Here is a 25,761-nt window from a genome sequence, read left to right on the forward strand (position 1 = left end):
GAGACCCTGGAAGATGCAGTATGTTTCCACGCTACCCTCAACTCCGTTTGATCGTCGGTTTCAGTACCATTACCATTTAACATTTCTCTCGCCTCAAGATATTTTCCCAGTGAAATCAATGCGTTTTTAAAATGCAAATAAACCAGTAACCAGAAACCATTCATAAATTATATTTGTTTAGATTGGAAAATTTCGAGCCGCCAAAGATAAAAGTCAAAATGAAATTATATCTAAAAAAAAAAATCGAGAGAGGCAGGAATAGTTTTACGAACGTGGGAGTAATTTGGAAAACAAAATACCTTGGGGGTTATCCTGCGAGAATGCAAGAAATGCCTACCTTAACATGAAGTATTTTCTCGCAGTGGACGAAAGGCGTGGCTGGGGCAGAAGCCGTTCCTTGAGATGAGTGCGGCGATGCGTCGTCAAAGTGGGACGCAACCGAGTCAAATCCTCTAGGACAACAAAGGACGCCGAGCAGTACTTCCCAGTACTCAAATACTCCTCAGTACGCACAAGCGTTGACTCCTTTTTCTTTGAGAGCTCGTCTGCATAATAAGGAATGAGGAATAAGGAATGAGGACTTGGCATCCTGGATCGCAAACCGGTAGTCGTTCGTCGCAAGTTTCTGCTCCCCGCCGGTTATCCTGCGCTCAAGTCCTTTTCCTTGAACCTTTCAAGTGAACTCAAGTTTATAAATTGTGCAGCAAGTACAACACACACACACACACATACATATACTTGTATGTATGCTCCTCTATTTACTCAGGTCTGTTGGAAACTACCTGAGAGCCAGGCTCAAAAAAGTTTATTGTAGCACACGAAAACTTGTTTGCACAGACAGACCTAAGCTCCAAAAAAATGGGAATAGATTATAGAACTAAAGTACTGGCAAAATTATTTTCCCACCAGACTAATTGCCAGAGTTTTTTTGCTCGACGAAGACAAAACAAGAATATAGAGAAAGGATGGGTGATGTTTCACCCCTTGAAAGATTGGAATTGGCTCTCTGGCATCTTGTCGATTTCAAACATAAATTGTAGCCCAGAATTATACCTCTCTCTGTATTTAATTTCTGTTTATGAGCTTTAGAAAAGGGAATCGATTTTGTAAAAAGTTAAGATCAGGTGATCCCGAGATAGCTTTTAAATAAAATAGAAACAAACAAGTCCTTAGTTTTAGCTGTGAGCTGCCTTGGAATTTAAATCTCGCCAAAAATTCCGATGCATTTGCGTTTTACATGACACATATTGGAGGTCTAGGTGATCTATTGAGATCCTCGGCAGATTCCTAGGTAGCTTGGAAATACCTTGGAAACCAGGGCTGCAAAAGCTCCTTTTTTACTATATATGGTATACATATATGGTATATGGTTATTATTGTGTCCATATATTAATAGGGGCGGTATATAGGAATGATGTTTTTGCTGCCGATAAATAATGAGAGAGAGCGTGGCGAAATCCACCCTTGAACCAGGTGGACTTTTTGGCTCGAGTTGATCAGATGTTAGTTTTCCCAAAAGCCGTACCCTATATAAAATATGTGATAAAGGTGTGTGTGTGAGCGATCGAGAAAGGGACACCCAGTCTAGGGGATGAAAAGTCAGGCCCTTTACATAAGGGATACGCAGGACCTCAAATGCCTTCTGTTTTGTGTGTGCGTGTGTGTGTGTGCGTGCTCTGTGACTGTGTTGTGTGTGTCAGTCAACGAAGTCACTTCCGTTGGGTTTGCGTTTTAGTTCGAGTTCGGAGTTTAGGGGCACGCGACACAGAGCGCCAGCAGCTGTCCTGATGCAAGGACACGAAAAGCATATTACATCAGTCACCATTTAACATTCACTCAAGAAGGACTAACGTGCTGAAAGTACACCCGCAATCGCCACCAGTGTTTCTCCCGCCCACATAAAGCCAGGAATTCAAAAACAAAATCATGGCTGCCTTGAGCTTCAGCCCATCACCTCCTCCAAAGGAAAACCCCAAGGAAAACCCCAATCCAGGGATGAAGACCACGCTGAAACCTTTTGGAAAGATCACCGTTCACAATGTGTTGAGTGAAAGTGGCGCCAACGCCTTACAACAGCATATAGCCAATCAGAATACCATTATTCGAAAGATCCGGGACTTTGGCATGCTGGGTGCTGTACAAAGTGCCGTGGCCAGCACAACGAACACCACACCCATACCCAGTCAACGGAAGAGGCCCCTGGGAGAGTCCCAAAAGCAGAACCAACAGAACCAGCAGAATCAACAGCCCACTAAAACTTCAGTGCCTGCCAAAAAATGCAAGACCAACAAGAAGTTAACGGTGGAAAAGCCCCCAAAAGCAGCAGCTATAAGCCATCCAAATAAAAGCCAAGCCGATCAGAGTTTCGGAACACCTGGAAGAAAGGGTTTGCCTTTGCCACAAGCCGTTGCCCGTAGAAACGCCAGGGAAAGGAATCGCGTAAAGCAGGTTAATAATGGATTTGCTCTACTGCGCGAGAAGATCCCGGAAGAAGTTTCCGAGGCTTTTGAGGCCCAGGGGGCGGGAAGAGGAGCCAGCAAGAAGCTATCCAAGGTGGAGACCCTACGCATGGCCGTGGAGTATATAAGAAGTTTGGAAAAACTGCTGGGATTCGATTTTCCACCCCTCAACAGTCAGGGGAATAGTTCTGGATCCGGCGATGATAGTTTTATGTTTATCAAGGACGAATTCGATTGTCTGGATGAACATTTCGACGACTCCTTGAGCAACTACGAAATGGAGGAGCAACAGCCAGTCCAGCAAACTTTGTCCGAGGAAATCCCAATCCCTCCGCAAGCCACTGATCTCCTGCCTAGTTTGACTACCTTGAATGGGTTGCAATACATCAGAATACCGGGGACCAACACCTATCAACTGCTAACGGCTGAATTACTGGGCGATTTGAGTCACGAGCAAAAACTGGGAGAAACAGCTGCCTCGGGTCCGTTATCGCGATCGCCCGTGCCACAAAAGGTGGTAAGAAGTCCCTGCTCCTCGCCAGTTTCACCTGTCGCCTCGACTGAGTTGCTGTTACAGACGTGTGCCACACCGCTGCAGCAGCAAGTAATTAAACAGGAATACGCCAGCAGCACCAACATTAGCAGCAGCAGCAGCAACGCACAGACTTCCCCGCAGCAGCAGCAACAGCAACAGCAACAGCAACAGCAACAGCAGCAGCAGCCTCAAGTTCAGAACCTGGGATCGTCGCCTATCTTACCCGCGTTCTACGACCAGGAACCCGTGAGTTTCTATGACAACGTAGTACTGCCCGGATTCAAGAAAGAGTTCAGCGACATTTTGCAGCAGGAGCAGCCCAACAACACGACCGCTGGCTGCCTTTCGGACGAGAGCATGATCGATGCCATTGACTGGTGGGAGGCACATACACCCAAGTCTAATGGTGCATGCACCAATCTGTCCGTTTAGCCTAGATAGCCTGTCCTGTCCTCACGCATCTCTAATCTCTAAAAAAACAATTAACAATTACTTTTTTAGCATATTTTTAAATGATTTGAAGTCCTCGCAGACTTCCGTGGCAGGCCATTCTATCAAAAGTTTTTTTAACCAAGCCGTGACTGAGTCATTGTGTAAATAGCAATTTAAGCCGAGAAAGGAAGATAACTTCGGCCAGCCGAAGCTTATAAACCTTTGCTGTTAAAACCATGTCTTTAATATGAAAGGTCACACACTTTGGATGAAGTTTAATCTAAGAACACAGCAGATTAAAAGTCATCTAGTGATATAAACCAAATCGAAATAACCTTCTAAGACCCAAACACAAAATAGTTATCCTGCTAAACGGCTTAATGTTGAGCCAGACTAGTGTCTAATATTTTACATAAATTTATGTATCAGTGTAAGCATATTTTTTTTGTAGATTTAATTGTAGGAACGTTAAAATGGCAAGCAGATAACATATGCTTTTGAATAAATGCAAATAAATATGAACATTTCTAAAAACTTGAATCGTTTCTTGTGGTTTTTTTTCTCAATTATTTCTTAAATTTTAAAGAGTGCTGAGCATATCTCTCTACTTCCCTGCTTCGATATTCAAAAGGGTTTCTTTTCTGATAAATGACAGAGTCCTATGGGGAATATTCGGATGGCATAACCCTGAAACGCGGCAATTACACTTGGGAACTGAAAATGCCCCGCTTCAGCTTCATAATGACACAAGTAATTAAAAATGCACCAAAATAAATGGGCGGGAAATGGAGGGTAAACGGCTTTAGGGTGAACTTATTTTTGGGACTTGACAGGCAACCGCGAATCGAAAGTAGAGTCTGTCTGTCCTTATACAATTTTCATAATTTCCAAAAAAAGAATGTAATGGAATGGTAATAAAATCATCGTATCTAAAATATCAAAACCTTGACGCACGTCTGTTAATTTGCAGGATATTTTCCCACCCTCACTCTTACTCTTACTTGGCGCTATGCTCTCCTGCCAATTGTCCCCAGGACCTCATTGTCCTGTGCTTACGTGTTCTCACGTCTGTCTACCCGCCTCTTTTTTTTGGGACATCTGCCCAAATAGGAGAAAAACGGAAGAAAATCCAAAAAACAATAAAACAAAAAATAAGAAAGGGCCGGTCCGAGGGATATGGATGATGCAAAACTATGTAAGACAGCCATGCTGCAGGGAAAATCAATTGAAATCGTTTGGCCATTAAGAATAGATGGCCTGTGCCAAAAGATCGTCGCATCTGCAGGACCCGAAACCCAACGAAATCTAAGTAGTACACTGAGGCAACAACACGATCCATTTTTGAGGCCGACCTTTTAATGCGGGACTTTATGTTCCCCATTATGATTTCCTTTTTCGCTGAGTGTATGTGTTGACGCGATCCTGAGCTCCTGAGGTCGCCTACAACCCCCTTTTTCGAGCAGTTTTCAGTTTTCCAATCCAGGTGCAAACGTGTTTTCCTATCATCCTTCTTTTGGCCTTGTGGTGGGTGCGCCGTTCACCGTTCACCATTCACCGTTCACCGTTCACCGTTCACCGTTAGCAGTGAAAATCTTTTCACGCACCGTTATCATTATTAAATATTGGTAATGCGACACGCCCCTCAACCGTGCACCTTCGAATGTGGGTCGAGTTTCGCATTTTAACCGTTTGAACTGGGAAATCACTGCCGTTATGTGCGTTTTTCGTTTATTTCTGGCATTTGATGAATGCTAAAGGCTTGGGACAGATGGAATATTCAAGGAATCGATCCGGAGATTTGCTTTCATAGCTCTGGGTGCCGCCATGGCCTTAAGTTGCGCCCTCATTACGCCATTTCAAATATACCACGCCCCACATGTCACCATTGAGCATTGATAGCAATACTTCTGGATAGCATACCGCCTGCTCTTAAGCTCACTTTAGCGTGTGCTCACAGCGCTGACTTGATTGGATTTTCCCCTCGTTCTCCACGTTCGATCCACTGATTATCCGATTTCTGGGCACATTGCATGGCAATTATCTAGGCAGCCAGATGCTGCTCTTTGACCCGCCGAATCCGAGTTCGCTGGTTGGAAATTGAAATTGCGATGGGTGACACGACAGAGGGAATTAAGTCAGAACTTGAGGTATTTAAGATTTTTTGAAAAACCACTTCTTCTAGGAAGCTCACTTGTTTCATTACCTTTAGCATTCTTATATACTCAAAGACCAGATAATGGCGTTGAGTGCCTGATCCGCTGATCCCCAGTAATCATTTGTCAAGATTCTACTTTCATTCAAGGATTTCATCCTTCCCTTTCACTCAGCACTGGACCAAATAACATTCCTATTACTGTGTCTTACGAAACTAACTGCAGTCCAAGCCGAGCTACTTAGACTTAGCAGATCAGTTCTTTTATGTCCTTAAGTGGACGCACTTGAGCCCACAATGAGGCACTTAAGTGTGCGCTCCGTGGCCCAAAAAGGTTAAGCGGCCAAGGAACCAGGTCAAGAAAATAACTCTGGACAAACGTTAAAACCAAAAGCGGGTTAACACTTTCAAGTACCTCCTGCGGTTCGCCTAAGCCCTTCCCCATAATTTTTCCTGCTTTCTACTTCAGCCATTGATGATCTGCGAACTGCTGACTGATCTGAGCTACTTCCATTCATTCCATCCCATCTAATCTGTATATCTATACACATATACATATTTGGAAATCTTAAACCCCCAACAACTTCCGTGAATGGAGCCCCAAGCCAGAGGCTCGAGCACAACACATGTGACTTTCGTCGTCCAGTTTTAAAAACATTAAATGAAACTGCTCCCCAGGTCTGGTTGCACATGTTTTCCAGGACATTTTTCTAATGTCACCGAATCCACGTGGGCCTCATAGCCCGTCGCCCTGTGACTATGAGTATATTCCCATGTTTTGACTTACGCACCCAGGGTGGCCACCGGGAACATTCCAAGGACGAAGTACAGTATCGGCATTGAGTCCAGACCAGACTCGATTGTATGACAAACACAATTCTTACTCCCGCTCACTCCGGGGAGCGTTATTTTGTCAGTTTTGCATTGATTGAGATGTCCTGGTACGGAACTCCCTGTTTAATAGTTTCCCGAGCTCTTTGTTTGGCTTCCTCTTCTCTAAAGTGGTTTTGTATGCAACTTAAAGTCGACAAGGATGTTTTTGTAGTTCCGGCTAATCTATTTCTTCTTGATTATATATATAATGTAGTGTTCGAGCAGCACAATAAGACCACACATTCCGTTCCAAACATTTCCCATTAACTTTCTACTGGCTAACCATTACCATTATGGAATTTGTATACTGACTGTATAACCTTTTTATAGTTATATACTCATACCAATAAACTATCAAAAGGTAACAGTATCAAAATTTTTAAAGTACACGTGGCAGTTGCTAGCCGGCAGCCATCAAAGTAAATCCTAGAGTGTCACGCATGAAGGACATTGCCCACAATCTGATATCAAGTTGGCGTGTTTAAGGAATTCCGCCATAAAAAATAGAACGAATGTGCACAAACTTCCGGATGCCCAAAAATATTGGATTGAATTGCAGACTCCCAGGTAGTGCCGCTATTTGCCTAGCGCAAAAAGGACAATGACCAAACAGAATTTTGGTTTTAGGGACCTGCTTGATGCTCCTTTTTATGTCTGCCGAAGATGCTGGGGAAGGGTTCATAATTCGAATGCAGCAAGGCAGGAAAGGCGGAAATGCGGAGGAAACCGAAAGGATTTCCGTTTCGTTTCGTTCCGTTTGTAAATTGATATTCTGCAATCGATTGCCCAAAAAAGGGAAAGCCGATTTCTAACGGTGGAATTCAGCTAATCAGGAAAAAATAAGGCTTACGAATACACCGACACCCCCTACTTCTTTGCGACCCCGAATCCCGCGATAAACTGCTACCGATTCCGACACAATAGCATTCGCATTTGTCAGCATCGCAATCTGCATCCGATTAATCGCATTACAAATCGCCCAGCGAATGAGGTGTCGACTTAAGATCAGCATAATGCTAACAAATACGAGCAGGTACCCAAAATACGAGCGAAACAAAGTAAAGCAGAAAATACCTCGCCAAGGACAGCGGCCTTTTTGTCAATATTTTGACATTGCCAGCAGTTTGCAAACTGTCGATTGCCCCGCATTAGCGCATTAACTTGTTGATTGGCAAATCGCAGAGCCACAAGCCAAGGCGACTTGGTCATGTCCGTCTTTCCCATATGCATTCGAATTTGTCCTAGTTTACTAGTTAATAGCCAAGTTTGTAGGAAACTACGACCGAAACTACCGCCCAGAAGGAGAACATCACAGGATGTGCAATTTCAATTGTTTTGCAGCTCTATCGGCTACGTGCCTCGCATACGTGTATTTTTCATATTTTTTGGGCTTCGTCTAAACCATTTGACTTAATAAATACTAGAATAGAGAAAAAAAATCACACTACATGGCTAGGAAAAAAAAGTATAGATAGATAGTGATAGAAGTAGGAGTACTAAAAAGGTGAAGAGCACAAACAGTTGCGTTGAATAGTTGGTTAAAAGGATATATAGTATATACGTATACATTATATAGGGTCACCACTCGCTAAAGACCAACAAACAAAAAGGAATTGATAAAATATAAAAGTAACGAGGAAAAAAAACGAAAGAAAACTTATTTGACTCTCTGGCTGGCTTGTGCGTTGGGTTCTTCATCGGTGTAGGTCATAAGTCGTCATCGAGGTGTCGGGTCGGGATATTCATCGGCGTTCATCATCTATATACAGGGCTGGATTCGGAATTCGGGAGTCCCAGATTATTAGGCCACGGTGGCATACTGACGCTTCTCCAACGAGACATTGAATCCATTCTCGAGCTTCAGGATGATGTCAGCCTGCAGCTTGAAGTCTGCCTCCGTATCGGTGGAGTGGACAATGTAGTTCCTCACGATGGTGGACAGCAGGACCTTCAGCTTCAGCATGGCGTACTTGCGGCCCACACAGCTTCTGGGTCCAGCGCTGAAGGGGATGAAGGAGTAGTAGTGCCTGTTGGCCATCCTCTCGGGCAGGAAGTTATCCGGATCGAATTTGGTGGGATTGGGATAGATGTCGGGACGCCTGTGCACGCAGTACTGCAGCACGATGACCGTGGTGCCCTTGGGAACCGTGTACGGTCCACTGGCCAACTTGAGGTCGTAGTCCAGACGCCTGGCGATCAGCGGTACTGGTGGGTACAACCTCAAAGTCTCCAAAATCACGCGCTCCAGGTATTTCATCTCCATGGTGTCGGCAAAGGTGCAATCCCGCAGCATGTTATCCCCGAAGATGGCCTTCTGTTCGGCGAAGACCTTAGCCTGGATGTCCTTGTGAATGCCCATCATGCAGAGGGCGAAACTCGATCCCGCCGAGGTGGTATCGTGGCCCTCAAACATAATTGTGTTCACCTCATCCATGATGTCCTTCTCGTTCCACTCGATATCGGGGTTCTTGGCCATTTCCACCATGGCATCCAGGAGAGCCAATCGCCTCTTGGCACCCACATCATTCTCATCGATATCGTCCAGATCATCGCGAAGACCCTCCTTCTTGGAGGCGGGAGTGCTGGCCACAGGTGTGGCAATCTCCTCAACAATCGCTCGCGACTCCTCCTGGAAGTTCTCCTTGCGATCCTTGACCACCTTGCTGGTCATGCCCAGGATGATGTTCATCATGCGATCGCCCTTCTCGCGGAGCTTCGTAAACTTGTAGATGGAGTCCAGGCGGTAAAGTAGTTTTATCTGTCGCTTATGAATGATGTCGCACATGTCGACGACGGCTTGAGCGTATTCGAAACTCTTGTTGCCCTCCGGGAGCTTCTTCACACCCATGGCGGTGGACAACAGGATGTCGACGGTGGTCTGGGACATATAGTCATGAACATCAAAGGATTTTCCCGATTCCAAGCCCATCCTGGCCACCACCGCCTTCGAGTGATCCACAAATGTGGGCACGAAGCTCTTCAAGATACTCTGGTGGAAGGTGGGGGCAATCATCTTGCGATGATGGCGCCAATGGTGTCCATTGCTGATCAGCAGACCATCTCCGAACCAGGGCTTGAAGTAGCGATACTCCTCCGCCTTAGTCAAGTGCTGGTGCCCGCTCAGGATCAACTCGATGTCACTGGGATTGGTCAAGAACACCAGCAGGACGTTGCCCAGCCAGGCCTTCATGGTCTCTCCGTACTTGTTGAGGTAACCCAAGCCGACGGCCAGGATCTCGGCATTGCTCAAGCCGGCGGCCACATGGGCCTGTCCCAAAATGGGCAACTCTGGGGGGGATGGTATATTGGCAACCATGCGGTATTCCCGGCTATTCCTGCGCCAATACTCGTACAGTGCCATGGCCACCAGGGTGCCCACTAGGGTGGTGAACATAGGGCTGAATCCTAGGACCGTCGTCGAAGAACTGGCCGCCGCCTGTTGCAGCGTCTCCTGCACTACTTCCACTGCCATGGTTGCTGTTGCCTCTTTGCTCCTGGTTCCTGGTCCTCCGCTGCAAATCCCTTTTGGTCTTCTGAAGATGGCACTGTTGCTATATCAGCCGCCAGCGCTCAACTGTGAATCGCCATTGAACACACCCAACATTTTATATGGTTCCAAGAGTTCTGGGGGCCACTGGTTGGAGTCAAGCATATGCCACTTCGATTTCCAGTCCCACAAATTAGCAACGCAAATCAAAGTCACGTACTCGCTTGCGATGGTACCTTTGGAATGGCTACCCAATAACCAATACTCAATACCCAATGGCTGCACTGCGTCATTGTGGAGCCGTCCACCCATTTCCGTCCAAGCATTTCGAAGTCCGTGGCTATATCTTTGATATCACGTTGGATATAGTATTATTAATATAAAGCTAAGTATTAGGAACTTGGGAAACGTTCCTTAAAGTAACTAATAAAACACATAATCCCAAATATTTGAGTTCGTACAGGTCTTGAAACACCCTACCTCACTTCACCGAGGGACTATTGTGTCAGTTATATTAGTTTCTGCAATTATCATAAACAAAATGCACCATATACTCGAGTGGTTTCCATTTCAATACTATTTCCATGATCTTTTAACTTTCCGCAGTTTTCAAAAATACCCCTTTTTGCGAAATATCAGACACATTTGAATGAAAAGTGAATGTGTCTACTATCCCTTTAAGCCACCCTGCTTCCTGCGGAAGTATCCAGGATACCAGGATCCAGGATTCTGGAATCAGGAATCAGGACTCAGGATCCAGGATCTGGAATATGCAAACCAGCCAGTGGCCGTTCGCTTGTCGGCTACCTGTGTTTCACGGCATTTACCTGCTGGCGAGCGGAAGTGGGTGATTCTGGCCTCGCTTCCTGACATTTTAATGCTATCCCATTGTTTTGCTTTCGCTTTTTATTAAATTTGGATTCGGGGCTTTTGTCCACGACACCTGAGCAAAAGTATGCAAAAGGAAATACCGAGTGAGTAAACAACAGAGCATGTAAGCCACAGCACAGACAAAGGAGAGGAAGCTGTCGCTTTTGTGGTCGTCGTCCGCCGCATCCTCCCGCTACCTCATATATGTATGTCCGATTGTTTTTATAAGTGATCCTTATTACTATTTGTTTTGATGGCAGTGGGATTATCTGAGCGCGTGGCATAGTAACTATATAACTATATGTCCAGGGATCCATCCTTATATATTTTGCCATGCACACACGCGTATGTAAACATTTAACATAATGTAGCAAATAGGCTTGGGTTTATAGCAACTCCCCTTTTCAAATTTAACATCACAATAACAGCAATAACAGTTTGCAATGATTGAGGTTATGGGCGTTCAAACGGCAAGCAATTTAATATACATTAGTTACCCACATATGTACATAACTATAACTTACTCTGCTGAAATCGCCGCACTTGCTTTATTGAATACGTTTACGCAAGGAAACACTAACACTACCGCCATGTACATATGAATACATACATATGAAATAGAAACGGTAAGCAGCACACTCTGAAATTATGCTTCAGATATAAAACAGAATAAATCACACACTAACAAAAAAAGAAAAACCGTAACAAAAAAAAAAAAAATCACACACTACGGGAACTTCTTTAGCAATGATTTTAATTATAATAGCCTAGCCGAATGTATGATTCGAATCGAACTGCATACATATGCAATAAAAACCGCTAACTGCACACTACGAAATTATGCTTCGGATATAAAACAGAATTTTTTGAACACACACACAAAAACCGTAACAAAAAAAAACAAAAAAGCAATAAACACGCACTACGGAAACTCTAGCAATGATTCGAAACAAATTTCGTCGTTTTATAACTTATTATTAGTTAGTATTACTTAACCGAATCTATGACGCGCGTCGAACTGCTCTCACCGAATTCGCGAAAATCACTGAAATCTAAAAGTACAGCCGAAATAAAGTCATATTTTTGGGCAACTTTAGAACAAAGTAACGGATTTAAAAGCTCGAACCCTCGATAGATCATGGTGGAGAAAGGAAAAGGAGACAAAAGAGAGTGATAACTGTCATAATCCGATCTCTTTCATGCGCATACATATGCATGTGTGTGCCTATATTATTGATGAGAGCAAAAATTATATTTGCATTTATAAACACATTGTTTTACAACTGCTTAAACTATTGAAATTTAATATACATTAGTTACCCACATATGTATGTACATAACTATAACTTACTCTGCTGAAATCGCCGCACTTGCTTTATTGAATACGTTTACGCAAGGAAACACTAACACTACCGCCATGTACATATGAATACATACATATGAAATAGAAACGGTAAGCAGCACACTCTGAAATTATGCTTCAGACATAAAACAGAATAAAACACACTAACAAAAAAAGAAAAACCGTAACAAAAAAAACAAAAATCACGCACTACGGGAACTTCTTTAGCAATGATTTTAAACAGATCTCACCGCTTGATCAATTATAATAGCCTAGCCGAATCTGTGATTCGAATCGAACTGCATACATATGCAATAAAAACCGCTAACTGCACACTACGAAATTATGCTTCGGATATAAAACAGAATTTTTTGAACACACACACAAAAACCGTAACAAAAAAAACAAAAAAGGCAATAAACACGCACTACGGAAACTTTAGCAATGATTCGAAACAAATTTCGTCGTTTTATAACTTATTATTAGTTAGTATTACTTAACCGAATCTATGACGCGCGTCGAACTGCTCTCACCGAATTCGCGAAAATCACTGAAATCTAAAAGTACAGCCGAAATAAAGTCATATTTTTGGGCAACTTTAGAACAAAGTAACGGATTTAAAAGCTCGAACCCTCGATAGATCATGGTGGAGAAAGGAAAAGGAGACAAAAGAGAGTGATAACTGTCATAATCCGATCTCTTTCATGCGCATACATATGCATGTGTGTGCCTATATTATTGATGAGAGCAAAAATTACATTTGCATTTAAAAACACATTGTTTTACAACTGCTTAAACAAGACTTCATCGAACGTTAATTCAATAATGCTAATCCAAGAATTGCACACAACTGGCGAATAAAATGGTAAAAATAGTTTTATTGGACTTTTGATTGCAGGACCTAAGCAATTATACATACATACATAGTTCAAATCATTACAACGGACTTAAAACGCCTCGGATTTACTTGGTGTGTGTTGCGTGTTGGTGTGTGTGTTGTTGGTTTCTCCCAGAATAAATTACATGAATTCGTGCCCGGGTTTTGCGTCCCCTTCCAGTTATTTTCTTACTTGGTACTTTATACTTGCTTACGACGTAACTGATTTACATGTTGAGATATGCTAATTAATTTATGGATATATATGTATAAGTGTATGTATATGCTACTAAGATATATGTATGTAGGTATGTATATGTAGTATGACTTTTATCGAGTTGCGGTGACAGCACAGAAAGCAGAGTAATCGTATGTATGTTACGCGGTAGACATAAAATTAACGGTAATAATGCACTTAACCTATTTACGAAGCTTGTTTTAATGTTTTATCATTTAGTGTCTTTTTTCAATCGGGACGAATGCTGAGCTCTCTAGTTAGAAACACAGCCTCGCACAAGGAAGAACCAAACGCAATCTGGTGGCATGGGGTTCGAACTTGGGGACATGGGGACATGGGGACATGGGGACAAGGGGACAAGGGGACAAGGACCTCAAGAGATGACGCGGACACGGATCGGGATATGGCATATGGCATACAATACGCGACAGCAAATTACATATAAAAGATACAAAAATAAAACAATACAGTATTTCCTTATTTACATGCAAGAACCTAATCGTATGCGGGCGTGGTCTACGGATCGAGGATGGGGGGCAGTACAGGTCCCGCGCTGGAGGGAGGAGTAGAAGGGAGGCCTACGCCGTCTCATTGAGGTGCACGCAGTGGGCGTCCTGCATGAGCTGCGTGAGTTTCTGCGTGAACGTTGGAATGTCCTGCACAAGGAAAGGGAGTACCAATTAAGTGCAAAGTCAGTCTTGGGAGAAGCACCAGCACTTGCTACTGGTGTGCAAGTGGTGTGGTGCCCCTCATACTTCAGTATTTCACTCACATTTGTCTGGCAGATCTCCTCCAGCGACGTCTGCGCTACTGGCAAAGAGGCGTGAACGAAGCTCTCGAGCAACTGGCGTCGGTCCACCTGGCCCATGGCATACAAGGCCTGGGCAATCATGTCGAAGTGGAGGGAGCCCTCTCCACTCAGCAGCAGATTGAGCAAGGCGCCCTGAAAGGAAGCCAGCAGTTGCTCCTTGAACAAAGCCCGCTGATACAGCCGACTCCTCTCGTTCACATTTTGCATCGAGAAGAGGACGCTGCGCACATTACTGGGATCGGTGCCGCTGACCAGCATCTGGCCATACGCATTCAGGATGGCCATGAAGTGCGCCGGATGCAGGTTGTCGCTGCAGTTGAAGTTGCCGGAGCCACCGCCGCTGTGGCCGTTGGAGAGCTGATTCTTGTAGAAGAACTGCCACTTGCAGGTGAGCACACTAGGAAGAAAGGGCGTTAATTCATGACAACGCAAGTGCGATTTACTGCTCAGTATCCTCTCACCTATCAAACAAGGCGTACAACAGACTGGTGATCTCGCTGTTATCGGCTGCCGCATTTTGCTGCTGCAACAAGGGCAGAATCTGCTGGGTGCTGAAGTCCAGAATGGAGGGCAGCAGCCCCAAGGAGGCGCTGCCCGGCTGCTCCACGATCAACTTGAACATCTGCAGTATTTTCTCCATCACAGCCAGTCGGCTCAGAGTCAGTTGCTCCCTGGCGACAGAGAGAGAAAGAGAGAGCAAAAGCATTGTGTGTAAGTATCACACAATAAAGAGAGAGATGGGAGATCGGCGACCCACCTGCTGCTGACACTTATGAACAAAGTGATCATTTCCTTGATGAACTGGGCCCCCAAATGGGTGGGCAATGTTCGGAGCATGCTCAGGCTGAACTCGGCCACCGTGATGGCCATGGCGATGCTGCTCTGCCCGAAGCTGTTGAAAATCATCAGGGCCTTGGTCAAAATGGGCTGCAAAACAGAACAGGTCAATAGTATAGGATAGCAGGTTCAAAATAGCATCAGGAAATAAGGCACCTTGAAAGTGCTTGCCAGCATATCCTTGGCATTGCCTCCAGTAGCCTTGAAATACTCGATGAGAGCAGTGAAGGTGCCCAGCAAGCTGAGCGTGGTGGCCGCCACCTTGCTCTCGTTGGCCTGGGCCAAGTCCAGATCCAGAAAGTTCTGTGCCAGCCCCTGGACATATTCACGCAGCATCCAGAGACGCCGCGGATACTCCTGCTGCTGCTCCGGCACGCTCTTCCACGGCAGCACCATGTAGCTGACCAGACTGATGTGCACATTGATGCACACCTGGCGCGGCAACTGGGCGCCCAAGCGGGAGCCCGCCTGCAGCAGGCTTTGAATTTGTGGTATATCCAGCAGGCACTTGGGCCGTATCACAGTCGATATGAAGAGCAGCAGCTCGCTGGCCGCCTGCTGCACGATGGGGGAGGCAGCCGATAGGGATCCATTGCAAGCAAAAATGCTGCCTAGGATAGCAAACAGGCGGTGAAGCAGCTCCTCGCTGCTCATGGCTTTCGTTAGCGGAAAGATGCTCCTCATGGCCAGTAGAACTTGAGCGTATCTAAAGGATCAGGAGTGCATAGTGTTACAAACATCATTTAGGATGCCAAAGGATGCCCCACTCACAGGTTGTCCAAATCAGTCTGGAACGTAGCTTTGTCCATCTCGCTGCCGCCGCTGTACAAACGATTGCTCGCGAGGAGCTGCAGAGTCTGCAGCAAGCTGTCGGACAGCATCTGCAGCTGGCACTCCATCTCGTCGGCGATCCCGGGTGCAGCGGACGATGAGTCCATCAAGGGGGCCAAGCGCACCACCGCCTGGCAGACGGTGGCAAAGTCGCGCAAGATCTCGCCCACATTGGCGCCCTTCAGTTTGCGTGCCGCCTCGTAGCTCCGAGCGCTGCCGTGGTCCAGTGCGTGCTCCAGGGACAGCAAGTACATCTGTGGCCGCGACCAGTGGTTATAGACCTGTGCGAACACGATGTGTGCACCTCTGGTGTTGGCCAGCAGGGCGAGGGACTCGAAGCATTGGTCCAGGAACTGCTGCCACTCGGTGGCGGAGGTCTGAAATCGGCAGTGCAGTTGGATAAGTGTCTGTGCAAGGTGGCGATTGACATTGCATTGGCAAGATCTATTGTTCTACTCACATCGTCCTCCATGAGCTCGTTGTCCAGCACTTCTAGCTCGGGCTTGTTGGCCTCAAACTGAGTGCGCCGCATGATCTCATCCACCAGCTGGGTGAGCACATTGTTATAACGCGTGATTTTGGCGGGCTGCTGGGCAATGCCCTTGATGATGGGTGTCCAGATCTCAAGCTTTTCGGTGAAGTCCAAAGCGCCGTGCACTGTTTGGTAGAAACAAGATTAGTAACCATTCAAATACCATTTAATAACTTGAACTAAAGCCAATATTTTTACCACGCGACTCACATTCGGTGGTGCAGCTGTAGAGCAGATTGAGGAAGGTCTCCAGCAGGTCCGGCTCCTGCATCAGCTTGCCAGCATACTTGGTGGTGTAGAGGCGCAGCAGCTCCCGAAACTTGTCGCTGTACATCTCGCTCTGCCGCCGATTGTTGTTGTGCTGCTCCAGGAGGCTGGTGACGCCGCCCATCAAGGGTCCTGCGAAGGGCAGTGGCTTCTGGAGGTAGAGCAGCTCATTCAACACAGAGAGAGCCGCCAGGGAGATGGGCTCGTGGGCTGGTCGCCACTGGGAGAGGTCGAGTATGCTCATGAGGAAGTACTCCGAGATCAGTTCAGTGCGTATCCAGGAGACCAGGTGCTGCACACATCCGAGCAGGTCCAAAATTGAGGAACTGTGGAGCAGACAGCCAAAACAGTTGAGAATTGAAGCGGAATTGTGTAATGTATGTTCATGCATGAACTTCCTTGCAATCCATGGTGACCCACCTTAATTGATTGTCATTTGGCAGCGCTGAGGTTAGACTAAAGTCCATGAGGGTGTTTGGTATGGTCGTTTGGATGTCTTTGCCATTGATGTGGCACACAGCGATTAGCAGATACTTGGTTACCAGGTCCAGCACATCGGGCACACACATTGAGATGCTACAGAAACACGCGGCAAAGGGGAACACAGAATGGGTTAGGAACAGTGTGGTGGCAACAGACTAGTAGGTACCACTTATTGAAATCTTATGGACTATAACATAAGGGGTTATATTTAAACAAATGTTACCACAATTCACAAAAACATTATCAATATATATAGAGAGTGGACGTGGCAAAGTATTTAAGATAAGCGAGAAATGACCGATATTACTAAAAGTGCATCTATAGCAATCGAATACGGTGAAATTAATGGCACTAAAAGCCCTGTTTGGGACACGGGACTTGAGCCTCTTCGTGCTGTTCACCCACCAGGAGTAGAAGTACTGCTTCCATTCGGTGGTCAGGTCGCCCCTGTTGCTCACCACCTCCTCGGAGGTGATCTTGAGCAGGTTGATGCCGAGCTGAAACCGTGTTTTCGTCAGTTCCATGCAGTGCTGCATGTAGTTGGGGTCCTGTTCGGGGAACTCGCGCTTTCCGAGCAGGGCTATCAGCTGGGCCAGTGTGTCCCTGTGCCGTTTGGCCACATTCGGAGTGGCTCCCAGTTGGGCGTACGAGTTCCAGAGGGTCTCTCGCAGCAAAGTCTTGTCCGTGGACGTCAGCTGCGTCCATCTCCGCGTGATTGTGTGCTCTAGGGTCGAGGTGCTGAAGAACCACAGGAACTGATTCTCGGTGATGTCGGAGGCGGTGGCCACACGGAGGCAAAGTTGCCACGCCTCTGGCTGCGACTTGAAGGCCAAGAGGTTTGTCTCGATCTCTCGTTTCCGGGCATTGGAGGTGCTGGGCTGATAAAACTCCTGCAGCAGACCCTCCACCGTCGTCAAAGATGCGGCGTGCTGTACGGACAGTGGGTGGGTGAAAACCAATTCCCGGTTAGTTGGAATCGCTCGTTGGCTGAATCATTCTGAGCAAAGATGTGGGTTTGGCCCGCAGCCCCCGCCTCACCATTTTCCGTGTCCTGTGCGGTCCTTCCGAGTGTCTGTGATCTGGATGTGGGGGTCACTATGAGCTCCGCTTGCTCGCGGTTCTAATTCCGATCGCATCAGCACTCGGCGTCCATTAATTGCATGGTTTTCTTTGTGTCTTTACACAAAAGGTGGCCAAAATCTACTCCGGGAAACTGAACAAATCGTACACGGCATGGCAACCCTGGCCGATAGTCGATAGCTATCGATAGTCCTTGCGTGTGGGTATTTTGAATTAAAAAATTTGTCGTTTGTTAAAAACAAAACTGGTCAAAAATGATTACAGCTAAAGTTACGAGAGAGCTAACATTCGATTCATATTTATTATTAGCCTGTAATGGAAATTTAATAAAATAATAAATTTGAAGACAGCAACACTTATTTAAGAATAGAAAACTATCTAAAACATAGCAACCATATACTGCTCTCAGAAACTCATATGTCAGGCACACATCAAGCAGCACGGCGAGTTTATCTTGATTTTCCTGTAATTTTTCTTAGCGCTTTTTATTTCGGAGGTAAGACAGTTTTCACCACTTCACCTCCTGCCATTTGACACAAAAGACCTTCGGGACTTCCAGAATAATGCCGCGTGGAAAGTACGTGAACCACAAAGGTCGTAGTCGCGAGTTCACGCCCGCGGATGTTTTGCAGCAGGAGCTTTCGCCCAAAATTCCCCTGGGCGAAAGGGGCAGCGGGGTGCCGATCAGGAAGCAAGTGAAAGGTAATTTCGAGGAGAAGTGCATTCGCAGCCAAGGTGCGCACAGCCTAATTGAGATCTCCAATCCGAATCGTTTGCCGCGCCGGAAGCCGTTGAGTCTTCTGATAAGCAACGGAAATCAGAATGGAAATCAGTTCACCGAGGAGGACGACGACACCCAAAGGAGGCGGCGCGAAAGAAGAAAGGAGCGAATGCAAAGCGAAAACATCCAGAGGAGCAAGGAGACTCTGGCCGATCTCGCCAGACTGGCATTGGTTCGCAGGGAACGGGAGGCGGCTGCCCAGCAGCGTTTGGCCGCAAAGAAAGCGGCTGCCGAGGCGGCCGCCTCCAGCTCGGACACTTTCCTCAAGAAGATCAGCCAGAAGCCGTCGGAAGAGGCGCCACCGGAGCTCCAGAGCCAGAGCTGCAATCTCAGGGCCCGTCAGAGGAAGACTCGATCCGCTCGCAAGAAGTAATGTGAAATCGGTAACACAAGAAAATGAAACCCCATTCGATAATCAAGCGATTCCTACGAATGCCATTACATGGGGCCATAGGGATGTGGCGTCCTTTTGTATTCTCAAATAAATGCTATGGCAATGCAGAAAACAACAACTTTTTGAATTTTCCGCTTCCCTCAACTTAGGTGATCGATAGACGATAGTAAAATCGATCGCAATGGGCGCTTTTAGGGATTTTCCAATATGGTAGCACTATTCTAATAAGGTAATATTGTTAGAAGAACGGGACCATTAAAAGCTGTTAGCTTGCAAATCGGACAATCGGAATACCGGAAAGTAAGGGAACGCAGGGCTATTTGAGGGCGTTCCTATCCGATCTGCCCAGCCAACTCATCATGGAGAGCCCGGTCCGCAAAAGGGCGGCAAAGCGATCGCGATCGCGATCATCGGATGGCGACGCCAATAACAATCTCACGCAGCGGAAAGTGTTCGTGAACCAGAAAATGAGCGACTCCCGCGATCCCCAAAAAATGAAGGCGGTTCACGGTACGTAGCGCATTCCCCCCCCCCCCCCCCACTTGCAGCAACTTACCTGCTCCCCTTCCCATCACTGTTAGTGGTTGGATGAGGGGAGGGGGAGCTTACCGCTCAGGGTGCAGTTATGGCGCGTTTGTTGTTGCTCTATTGCAACGCCTTGCTAAGATCAGTGTAAACCGTTATGTGACAAGAACAAGAATGCAGCTCGGCAGAGATTCCCGCCTCGAGAGCATAAACCAGCAATAACCATGGATAACCGCACGAAGAGATCAGCAAACCGGCTCTTGAGTCCAAAATTCGTAACTGAAAGTGGGAATCGATAGGAAGGAAAGCTGGCAAGTACGTGAGTTTTGGCGTTTTGCCGCTCAGCTCGTTGGCCGCGAACGGTCTCACTGTTTTGCTGTCAGTTCAAAATTGTAGCGTTCGAATTGCACTTCTCGCAGAATTTCAACAAATCAAGTACAAATTCGCTTGTTGCTGTTCTCTTGAACGTCTGTCTTGTTGAAGCGGTTTAGAGCTGATCGAAGCTGATCGGAGAGGGGCGTACTCGCAGTGTCTAACCCGAACCCGCACCCTGAACTGGAACTCTCCAATTTGCCATTTCATTCGCAGAGAAGACGACCAAAATGCTTTTCGATGGCGCAGCCGGCAGTGGGCAAGGTCAGGGGCAGAATCCCCTGAATCCGTTGAATCCACTGGGAGCGGGTCAGGAGGAGCCCGAGCTGTGCGAACAGTACCAGCTGATGGGCGATGGAACCATCATTCTGCGCAACTTGCGCACCGACTTGGCCAATCCGCGCCTGGAGTGCCACAAGTCCCGCTGCTGCCAGCGCCAAACGCTCGTCCACGACATTTGCGTCAACTGCATGATGGATCTCTGCGAGGAGTGTGGCTACTCCTGCGGCGAGTGCTCCAAGTTCATATGCCGCAGCTGCGTGACTTTGTTGTGAGTTCTACCCCCGACTGAACATGCATTTCCCTTATGGGAATCCATGTGGTTCCAAGTGGGCCTACTAAATCCATGCCTTTTCTCATCCTATATCCCCATTTGCAGTGGCAATCGAGATGACGAGGGCGAGGATCCGCTCTGCGAGCGCTGCCAGATGTTCTTCACCTAGGATTTCCAAGGACTTCTCTGCCTGCACGGAGGCGAGGCGTCCAGCCATTTTCACACAGTCAAGCACAGAGGAACATGAATCCGTGGTGCTCATTCAATTTTAAGTTCTGAAGCAGTACAAATTCGGCACTACTCAAGGCACATAGGGCACTCATTTTTATATTTTTTGGAAGCGTTGGAATCTAACAAAAATATAAAAGAGAAAATCTAACAGCTGTATTCTCCATCTCCGTCTCCGTCTCCGCTCCTTGTCCCTACACCTTGCCCCTGAACTTGTGGTACTTCTCGTGATCCTTCACCAATCCCTCGTACATCCTGGCGCCGGCCTCGTTGCTGGAGCGTAGGATGAAGTGTCCGGCTCGGTGATCGCACATCCCGATCAGCTCGTGGCAGACGCGCACTATGTGGACCTTGATCTGGGGAGAAAATCGTATTATTATTTCATTAGTAGATTTTCATCATTAGATTTGGACTTGACGTAAAACACACCTTTTCGAACAGCGTCGTGGGCCTTTCGGTGGCCACCATTTGGCGAATGGTGAAGATCAGCAGGAAGGGCGCCACTCTCTTTACGGCCAGCGCCTGCGTGGTGCTCACTGTGGCCATCACAGTGGCCAGCTTCAGACCCAAGTCCGCCAAGCCATCCAGCTCCGTTTCACTGATGTCCTGTGTCTGCTTTCTTTCCGCCCGATAGCCAACGATGGCTTGGATCAGATCCTGGCACAGGGCACTGAGCTGCGCCGCTCGGTCTGACATCAGGTTGGTGTGTTGTTTCAGCAGCACAACCAGGTTGTCCGTGAGTGCCGCATACAGATCCACAAAGTGCTGCCAACTGCCGCCGTTTCTGATCAAGTGCTTGATGTCCACATCCAGCATGCTGCCCAGAAGGCAGTCCAGGGTCTCCCCTGTGAGAGGCACTGTACGATTCCCGGCCAGGTTACGCTGAGCTTCCAGGAGTCGGAGGGCATGACCGCAGTATGCCGCGTCTTTGGGTTCCGGCAGGCGCAGCGAAACACTCACACTGATCATCTCGAAATGCTCATTAAGCATCTGAGGAGAAAGTCATTAACTAGGGAATAAGAACAGGGCACTGGGAAGACTCACCGCTCCCTTCACGCTGCTCAACGAGCACTTGGCAAAGAGTGCCAAAAGGGTTAGCACATTCTGGAGCGCGGCATGTTGGCTCTGCGACGCAGGGCGTGCCATTTGCTCCACTTGTGCGGAAAGACGGCGCAGGAGCAGCAGGAAGTCCTCGTTAGTCTTGTAGCCAATGATCAGCTTGATGGCCGGCTCCAGGCAATCCAGTGCTGAGGTGGAGAAAATGTCGCCCATCTCAATGTCCGCATTCAACTGCCGCCAATAGCTGCTCAGCACGAACTCAATCTCATCCGGATCCAAATGCAAGCGCTGGCGATGGGTGAGCGCCACATTCAGCAAGCGTATGGCATTGGCATCCCGATAGTTCAACTGAGAATATAGGATGATTATTGTTGGGTTCGTTCAATACTTCTAAGCACAAAATGTACGCACCGAGTGACCAATGTATATCTTACAGATGCGTCGGAAGTTTTCGTCTATGGGTTGCAGCTCCTTCCGCGTTCCGTCTTCCTCCTCCTCCTGAAGCTTCGCTTTCTTCTTTTTGTCCATTTTCTTCTCGACCTTCGTTTTCTCCAGACCCTCTTGCTCGCCGGCCTTCTTCTCCTGCTGTTCTTTCTCCCGCTCCTGCCTGGCCACGCGGTTGATGCAGTTGCTCACGTAAGTGGCATAACCCGACAGAGTGCAGTCCACGAACTCCTTGTAGGCAGATGCCTCCTTTTTCTTGGAGCGAAACTTGTGCGTCACCATCTCGCCATAGATCTCAATAAGCGGCTGCAGTTGGCTCTGCAATCGCCTGCCCTGCGCTCCAGATACACTGCTAAGTGTTTCGATGGCCAGCAGCAGAAGACGACGCTCCTCCGCTGGCAGCTTGTTTGACGCAGCCAGTTGCTCTCTAAAGAAGCGCGTGCAACTTGCCAGAAATGCCTCACTACCAGCACCCTGGCGGCGAATGCAGCGGGCAAAAAGTGTTTCGTAGAAGCTCCAGCCCGCCGTCGAGCTGCTTGGGATTAGGAGGAGCAGTTCGCTTAGCCGCGGGAAGTAGCTGCATATGGGCAGCGGATGACCAAAGTGCATAAGATCTGCAATCAAGAAGTTGATCCAATAAACAAGTTTGAACTGTAATTCTGTAATTTGGTTGAGAGTATTCACCTATTAGTAGCTCCAGTATCTGCTTGGCACTCTCCTCCTGCTGGCCAAGACTGAGATCCCTGTACAGAACGAAGATCACCAGCCAAAGACGCGATCGAATGTTGCCGGGCAGCTGAGCCAATGGAAGGCCCTGCAGGGTCTCAACCAGCTCCTGGGCCGCGGGCATGTGCAAGTCGGTTTCAGTCGATGCGTGTTCCCTCAGGAAGAGTATCAGCGAGCTCTCCTCCACCTGCTCCTCCAGTTTCAGTTTGACCAGCAGGGATCCCTTGGCCTTGGCCTTGGCATCTTTGGCCGCTGCGCCATACTCCTTAAGCAGCTGCAGTGCTAGCACCTCAATGCTCTCCGCATCGTTTAGATGCGGTTCCAGGTGTTGATTGTGTTTCCTTTGATGCAAACGGAGCTGCTTCTGCGCTCTGGACAGCCGAAAGAGTTGCTGCGGCGCCACCAACTCAGCCAGGGCATCTGAGCAATTGGCCGTCCGCTGATCCTTCAGCAGCCAACCGCTCTCCACAAGCTGCAGCTCCAAGCGCTGCAATCTCTGCCGGCAGCAGCTCTTGCCGAAGTTGTACACCCGTTGCTGGATCAATGTCCACTCGGCGGTGGGCAGGAACCCCCTCAGCTGCAGTGGCCGTTCGCTGGCGGGGAAACCATCAGGCCAGTAGTAGGCCAGGAGCAGCTCGAAGCCACTGGCTCGCTCTGTGCACTCCAGAAAGGCGTTCATCAGCCGGCGATTGTGCTCCTGGCTCAGTAGCAGCCGTCCAAACTGCTCCAGCACCTGGGAAGTGTGCTGCAGTTGTTGCTCCACTTGCAGCTGATAGAGCTGCACTTGCTCAGCCAGCCGAGTGCCGCTTAGGTATTGGCAAAGGAGCGCAGCATGCAGTTCACGTGCGAAGTCCAGGTTCTCGGGCAGCACTTCCTTCGGCTGATCCTCGTCAAGCAGTTCGGCGAAGGAATGCAACAGGGTCTTCCAAATCACCAGAGAGGGCTTGCTCATCAGGTGGCTCATCAGGCGAGTGAATGCCACGCCGGCCGAGTGACTTGGCCAGGTTTGGCAGAGCTGCTTGAAAGCGTCGTTGGCCGAAGGAGCCGCAGCTAATGGGGTCCTACTGAAAATGATGCCCAAAAAGCGATCCTCCAACTGATGGCTTTCGTCTTCAATCGTTTTGGAGTCCTGGGTGCGTCGCTTTTTGGCTTCGCTATGGGGAACGTCCAGAGTGTACTTTCCCAGCCATTCTCTGAGGGCCTTGAGCAGATTCATGATGAACCGCTCTGCACGACTCAGGCGACGAAACATGTCCAGCAGTAGGGTGAGGTACTCCGAATACAGCTCCTCCACCTGGGCATTCTCCTTGGGCGACGTGAGCACCCAAACGGTTATCTGGTAAACATTCTGCTCCAGCAGCAGCGGATTATAACGCAGCGCAGAGCAGAGAAGTATTAAAACCTCTTTCAGATTTGACTTCTTGTACTGGCGCACCAACTGCAGCAGCTGATCAGAAACAAAAGCAAAGCCGGTGATCGCTTGATTTTTCTTTTTACCCACTTTGCACTCCAGGGACACATCGTATTTACGAAGTGACACAAGGAGATGGGCGGCCAATTGAAGCGATGACTGCGATAATTCCTCTGTCTTGAATACACACTTTATGGTGGAACTGAGGTTTTTTGCTTGAAAGCGATTGTTTATGACACTGGCCTCCAAAAGGATCAGGCTGACATGTAGCGGAAGGTCCTTGCTACGTTCGATGGTAAACTGAGCATCGATTTGCTTCTCCAGCGCAGCCAGTTCGTCGAGGCATGGAGTTTTCAGGGTCAGAAGCAGCTCCACAAGAGGACGAACAGTCTGCGCATCGTACTCTTCCAAAAGCTTCTCAGGCTGCTGAGAGCGGCGAACAATCTCCGCCAGCTGCTTGATCACCGGAACTACAAACTCCGCATCCCAGTGGTCCTGGCTCTCACTCCCATCCTTGTTATCCCTGCGTAGTTCGATGCACTTTTGATGGCACCTAAACAGGCTGCCATAGCACTCGAATAGAAGCTTGTTGCTGGACCGCAGAGCATCCTGGAGCAGCTCAGAGCTGAGAGCCAGGGGCAGGAGCTCCAGTGCCGACTCATTTGCGTTCTCCTCACGGGAGACGATCTCGTACAGAGCGTGGATCAGCTGCGACTTCGTCGTCTGAGTAACCCAGCCAGGCTGCGCCCTCAGGCTCAGGAAATCCTTCAGCTGCTGGGTGGGCAAGTCCTTGCAGCCACCCAATGACTGCGACAGCCAGTCGGCGACGACCTCGTACTTGTTGGGATAGGGGAACTCCACGGATTGCCATACCTTGAGGGCGAACTCAACACGTGCCGCGAACGGCTTGTTCTCTTCCGTCAACCAGGACTTCAGCGCTGCGAATGGACGGACGGGAGCTTAGTGACTTGGTCCATCGGAAAGCTAGGTGGAGGCACTTACCCTCGCCTGTGTCCATTTTGCCTCGTCCAGTGAAATGCGGATCAAATGCAACTCCAAATCCAAGTTTACCTCACTGCGGCACGTGCGGAATAAACAAACGTGTATCGGCATCGATATCGATATCACTTGCGATTTCGATATCGATATCGATTTTCGGTGT

General features: G+C 47.9%; 7 protein-coding genes across 8 annotated transcripts in view; 3 read left to right on the plus strand and 4 right to left on the minus strand.

The window, feature by feature from the left end:
- The window catches only part of LOC120456277 (ras-related protein Rap-2b), a 181,858-nt gene extending 169,818 nt beyond the window's left edge, over nucleotides 1-12,040 (minus strand). Inside the window, exon 1 of the mRNA XM_039643016.1 lies at nucleotides 11,333-12,040. The gene's annotated coding sequence lies outside the window, so the exon portion shown is untranslated. The remainder of the gene's footprint in view (nucleotides 1-11,332) is intronic.
- On the plus strand, nucleotides 1,927-3,426 carry LOC120456271 (achaete-scute complex protein T8). Its single transcript, XM_039642999.1, has one exon. The coding sequence runs from the start codon at nucleotides 1,927-1,929 to the stop codon at nucleotides 3,424-3,426; it is 1,500 nt and encodes a 499-aa protein (XP_039498933.1).
- Nucleotides 7,776-10,034, minus strand: LOC120456269 (cytochrome P450 4g1). The gene has a single exon (XM_039642997.2). The coding sequence runs from the start codon at nucleotides 9,921-9,923 to the stop codon at nucleotides 8,253-8,255; it is 1,671 nt and encodes a 556-aa protein (XP_039498931.1). The 5' UTR covers nucleotides 9,924-10,034; the 3' UTR covers nucleotides 7,776-8,252.
- Nucleotides 12,041-13,008: 968 nt separating the features above from the next.
- On the minus strand, nucleotides 13,009-18,281 carry LOC120456286 (exportin-6-A). Of its 2 annotated transcripts, none has more exons than XM_039643027.2 (11): nucleotides 18,065-18,281; nucleotides 17,432-17,955; nucleotides 16,964-17,119; nucleotides 16,475-16,869; nucleotides 16,205-16,401; nucleotides 15,685-16,121; nucleotides 15,070-15,619; nucleotides 14,834-15,003; nucleotides 14,538-14,747; nucleotides 14,038-14,473; nucleotides 13,009-13,921 (listed from the first exon to the last, which is right to left on the minus strand). In XM_039643027.2, exons 1-11 carry the CDS (start codon nucleotides 18,065-18,067, stop codon nucleotides 13,844-13,846), a joined length of 3,156 nt encoding a protein of 1,051 aa, XP_039498961.1. In that variant the 5' UTR covers nucleotides 18,068-18,281; the 3' UTR covers nucleotides 13,009-13,843. The 2 variants fall into 2 exon arrangements, with proteins under 2 accessions (XP_039498961.1, XP_039498962.1); XM_039643028.2 differs by having other exon boundaries at nucleotides 16,487-16,869; nucleotides 18,065-18,278.
- A 178-nt stretch (nucleotides 18,282-18,459) lies between these two features.
- LOC120456289 (28 kDa heat- and acid-stable phosphoprotein-like) lies at nucleotides 18,460-19,400 on the plus strand. Its single transcript, XM_039643033.1, has 2 exons — nucleotides 18,460-18,602; nucleotides 18,666-19,400. Exon 2 carries the CDS (start codon nucleotides 18,670-18,672, stop codon nucleotides 19,258-19,260), a length of 591 nt encoding a protein of 196 aa, XP_039498967.1. The 5' UTR covers nucleotides 18,460-18,602; nucleotides 18,666-18,669; the 3' UTR covers nucleotides 19,261-19,400.
- Nucleotides 19,401-19,505: 105 nt separating this feature from the next.
- Nucleotides 19,506-21,110, plus strand: LOC120456290 (apoptosis regulatory protein Siva-like). Its single transcript, XM_039643034.1, has 3 exons — nucleotides 19,506-19,791; nucleotides 20,395-20,728; nucleotides 20,837-21,110. Exons 1-3 carry the CDS (start codon nucleotides 19,641-19,643, stop codon nucleotides 20,898-20,900), a joined length of 549 nt encoding a protein of 182 aa, XP_039498968.1. The 5' UTR covers nucleotides 19,506-19,640; the 3' UTR covers nucleotides 20,901-21,110.
- On the minus strand, nucleotides 20,837-25,755 carry LOC120456285. The gene is made up of 6 exons (XM_039643026.1): nucleotides 25,602-25,755; nucleotides 23,147-25,537; nucleotides 22,430-23,076; nucleotides 22,004-22,366; nucleotides 21,389-21,949; nucleotides 20,837-21,315 (listed from the first exon to the last, which is right to left on the minus strand). The coding sequence occupies exons 1-6, from the start codon at nucleotides 25,615-25,617 to the stop codon at nucleotides 21,154-21,156; spliced, it is 4,140 nt and encodes a 1,379-aa protein (XP_039498960.1). The 5' UTR covers nucleotides 25,618-25,755; the 3' UTR covers nucleotides 20,837-21,153.
- Nucleotides 25,756-25,761: the final 6 nt, after the last annotated feature.

The sequence above is a fragment of the Drosophila santomea genome, chromosome X, assembly GCF_016746245.2.
Source record: "Drosophila santomea strain STO CAGO 1482 chromosome X, Prin_Dsan_1.1, whole genome shotgun sequence".
In the NCBI taxonomy this organism is placed as follows: domain Eukaryota; kingdom Metazoa; phylum Arthropoda; class Insecta; order Diptera; family Drosophilidae; genus Drosophila; species Drosophila santomea.

Coding starts and splice junctions, on each gene's coding strand:
- LOC120456271 (XM_039642999.1), top strand. CDS start 1,927: ATGGCTGCCTTGAGCTTCAGCCCATCACCTCCTCCAAAGGAAAACCCC.
- LOC120456269 (XM_039642997.2), bottom strand. CDS start 9,923: ATGGCAGTGGAAGTAGTGCAGGAGACGCTGCAACAGGCGGCGGCCAGT.
- LOC120456286 (XM_039643027.2), bottom strand. Junction 14,748..14,833: donor TTCATAAGTGTCAGCAGCAG/GTGGGTCGCCGA, acceptor CTCTGTCGCCAG/GGAGCAACTGACTCTGAGCC. Junction 14,474..14,537: donor TTGTACGCCTTGTTTGATAG/GTGAGAGGATAC, acceptor CTTTCTTCCTAG/TGTGCTCACCTGCAAGTGGC.
- LOC120456289 (XM_039643033.1), top strand. CDS start 18,670: ATGCCGCGTGGAAAGTACGTGAACCACAAAGGTCGTAGTCGCGAGTTC.
- LOC120456290 (XM_039643034.1), top strand. CDS start 19,641: ATGGAGAGCCCGGTCCGCAAAAGGGCGGCAAAGCGATCGCGATCGCGA. Junction 19,792..20,394: donor AAAAATGAAGGCGGTTCACG/GTACGTAGCGCA, acceptor TTTCATTCGCAG/AGAAGACGACCAAAATGCTT. Junction 20,729..20,836: donor CGCAGCTGCGTGACTTTGTT/GTGAGTTCTACC, acceptor CCCCATTTGCAG/TGGCAATCGAGATGACGAGG.
- LOC120456285 (XM_039643026.1), bottom strand. Junction 21,950..22,003: donor TGAGCAGCGTGAAGGGAGCG/GTGAGTCTTCCC, acceptor CTTTCTCCTCAG/ATGCTTAATGAGCATTTCGA. Junction 21,316..21,388: donor CCACGACGCTGTTCGAAAAG/GTGTGTTTTACG, acceptor TTTTCTCCCCAG/ATCAAGGTCCACATAGTGCG.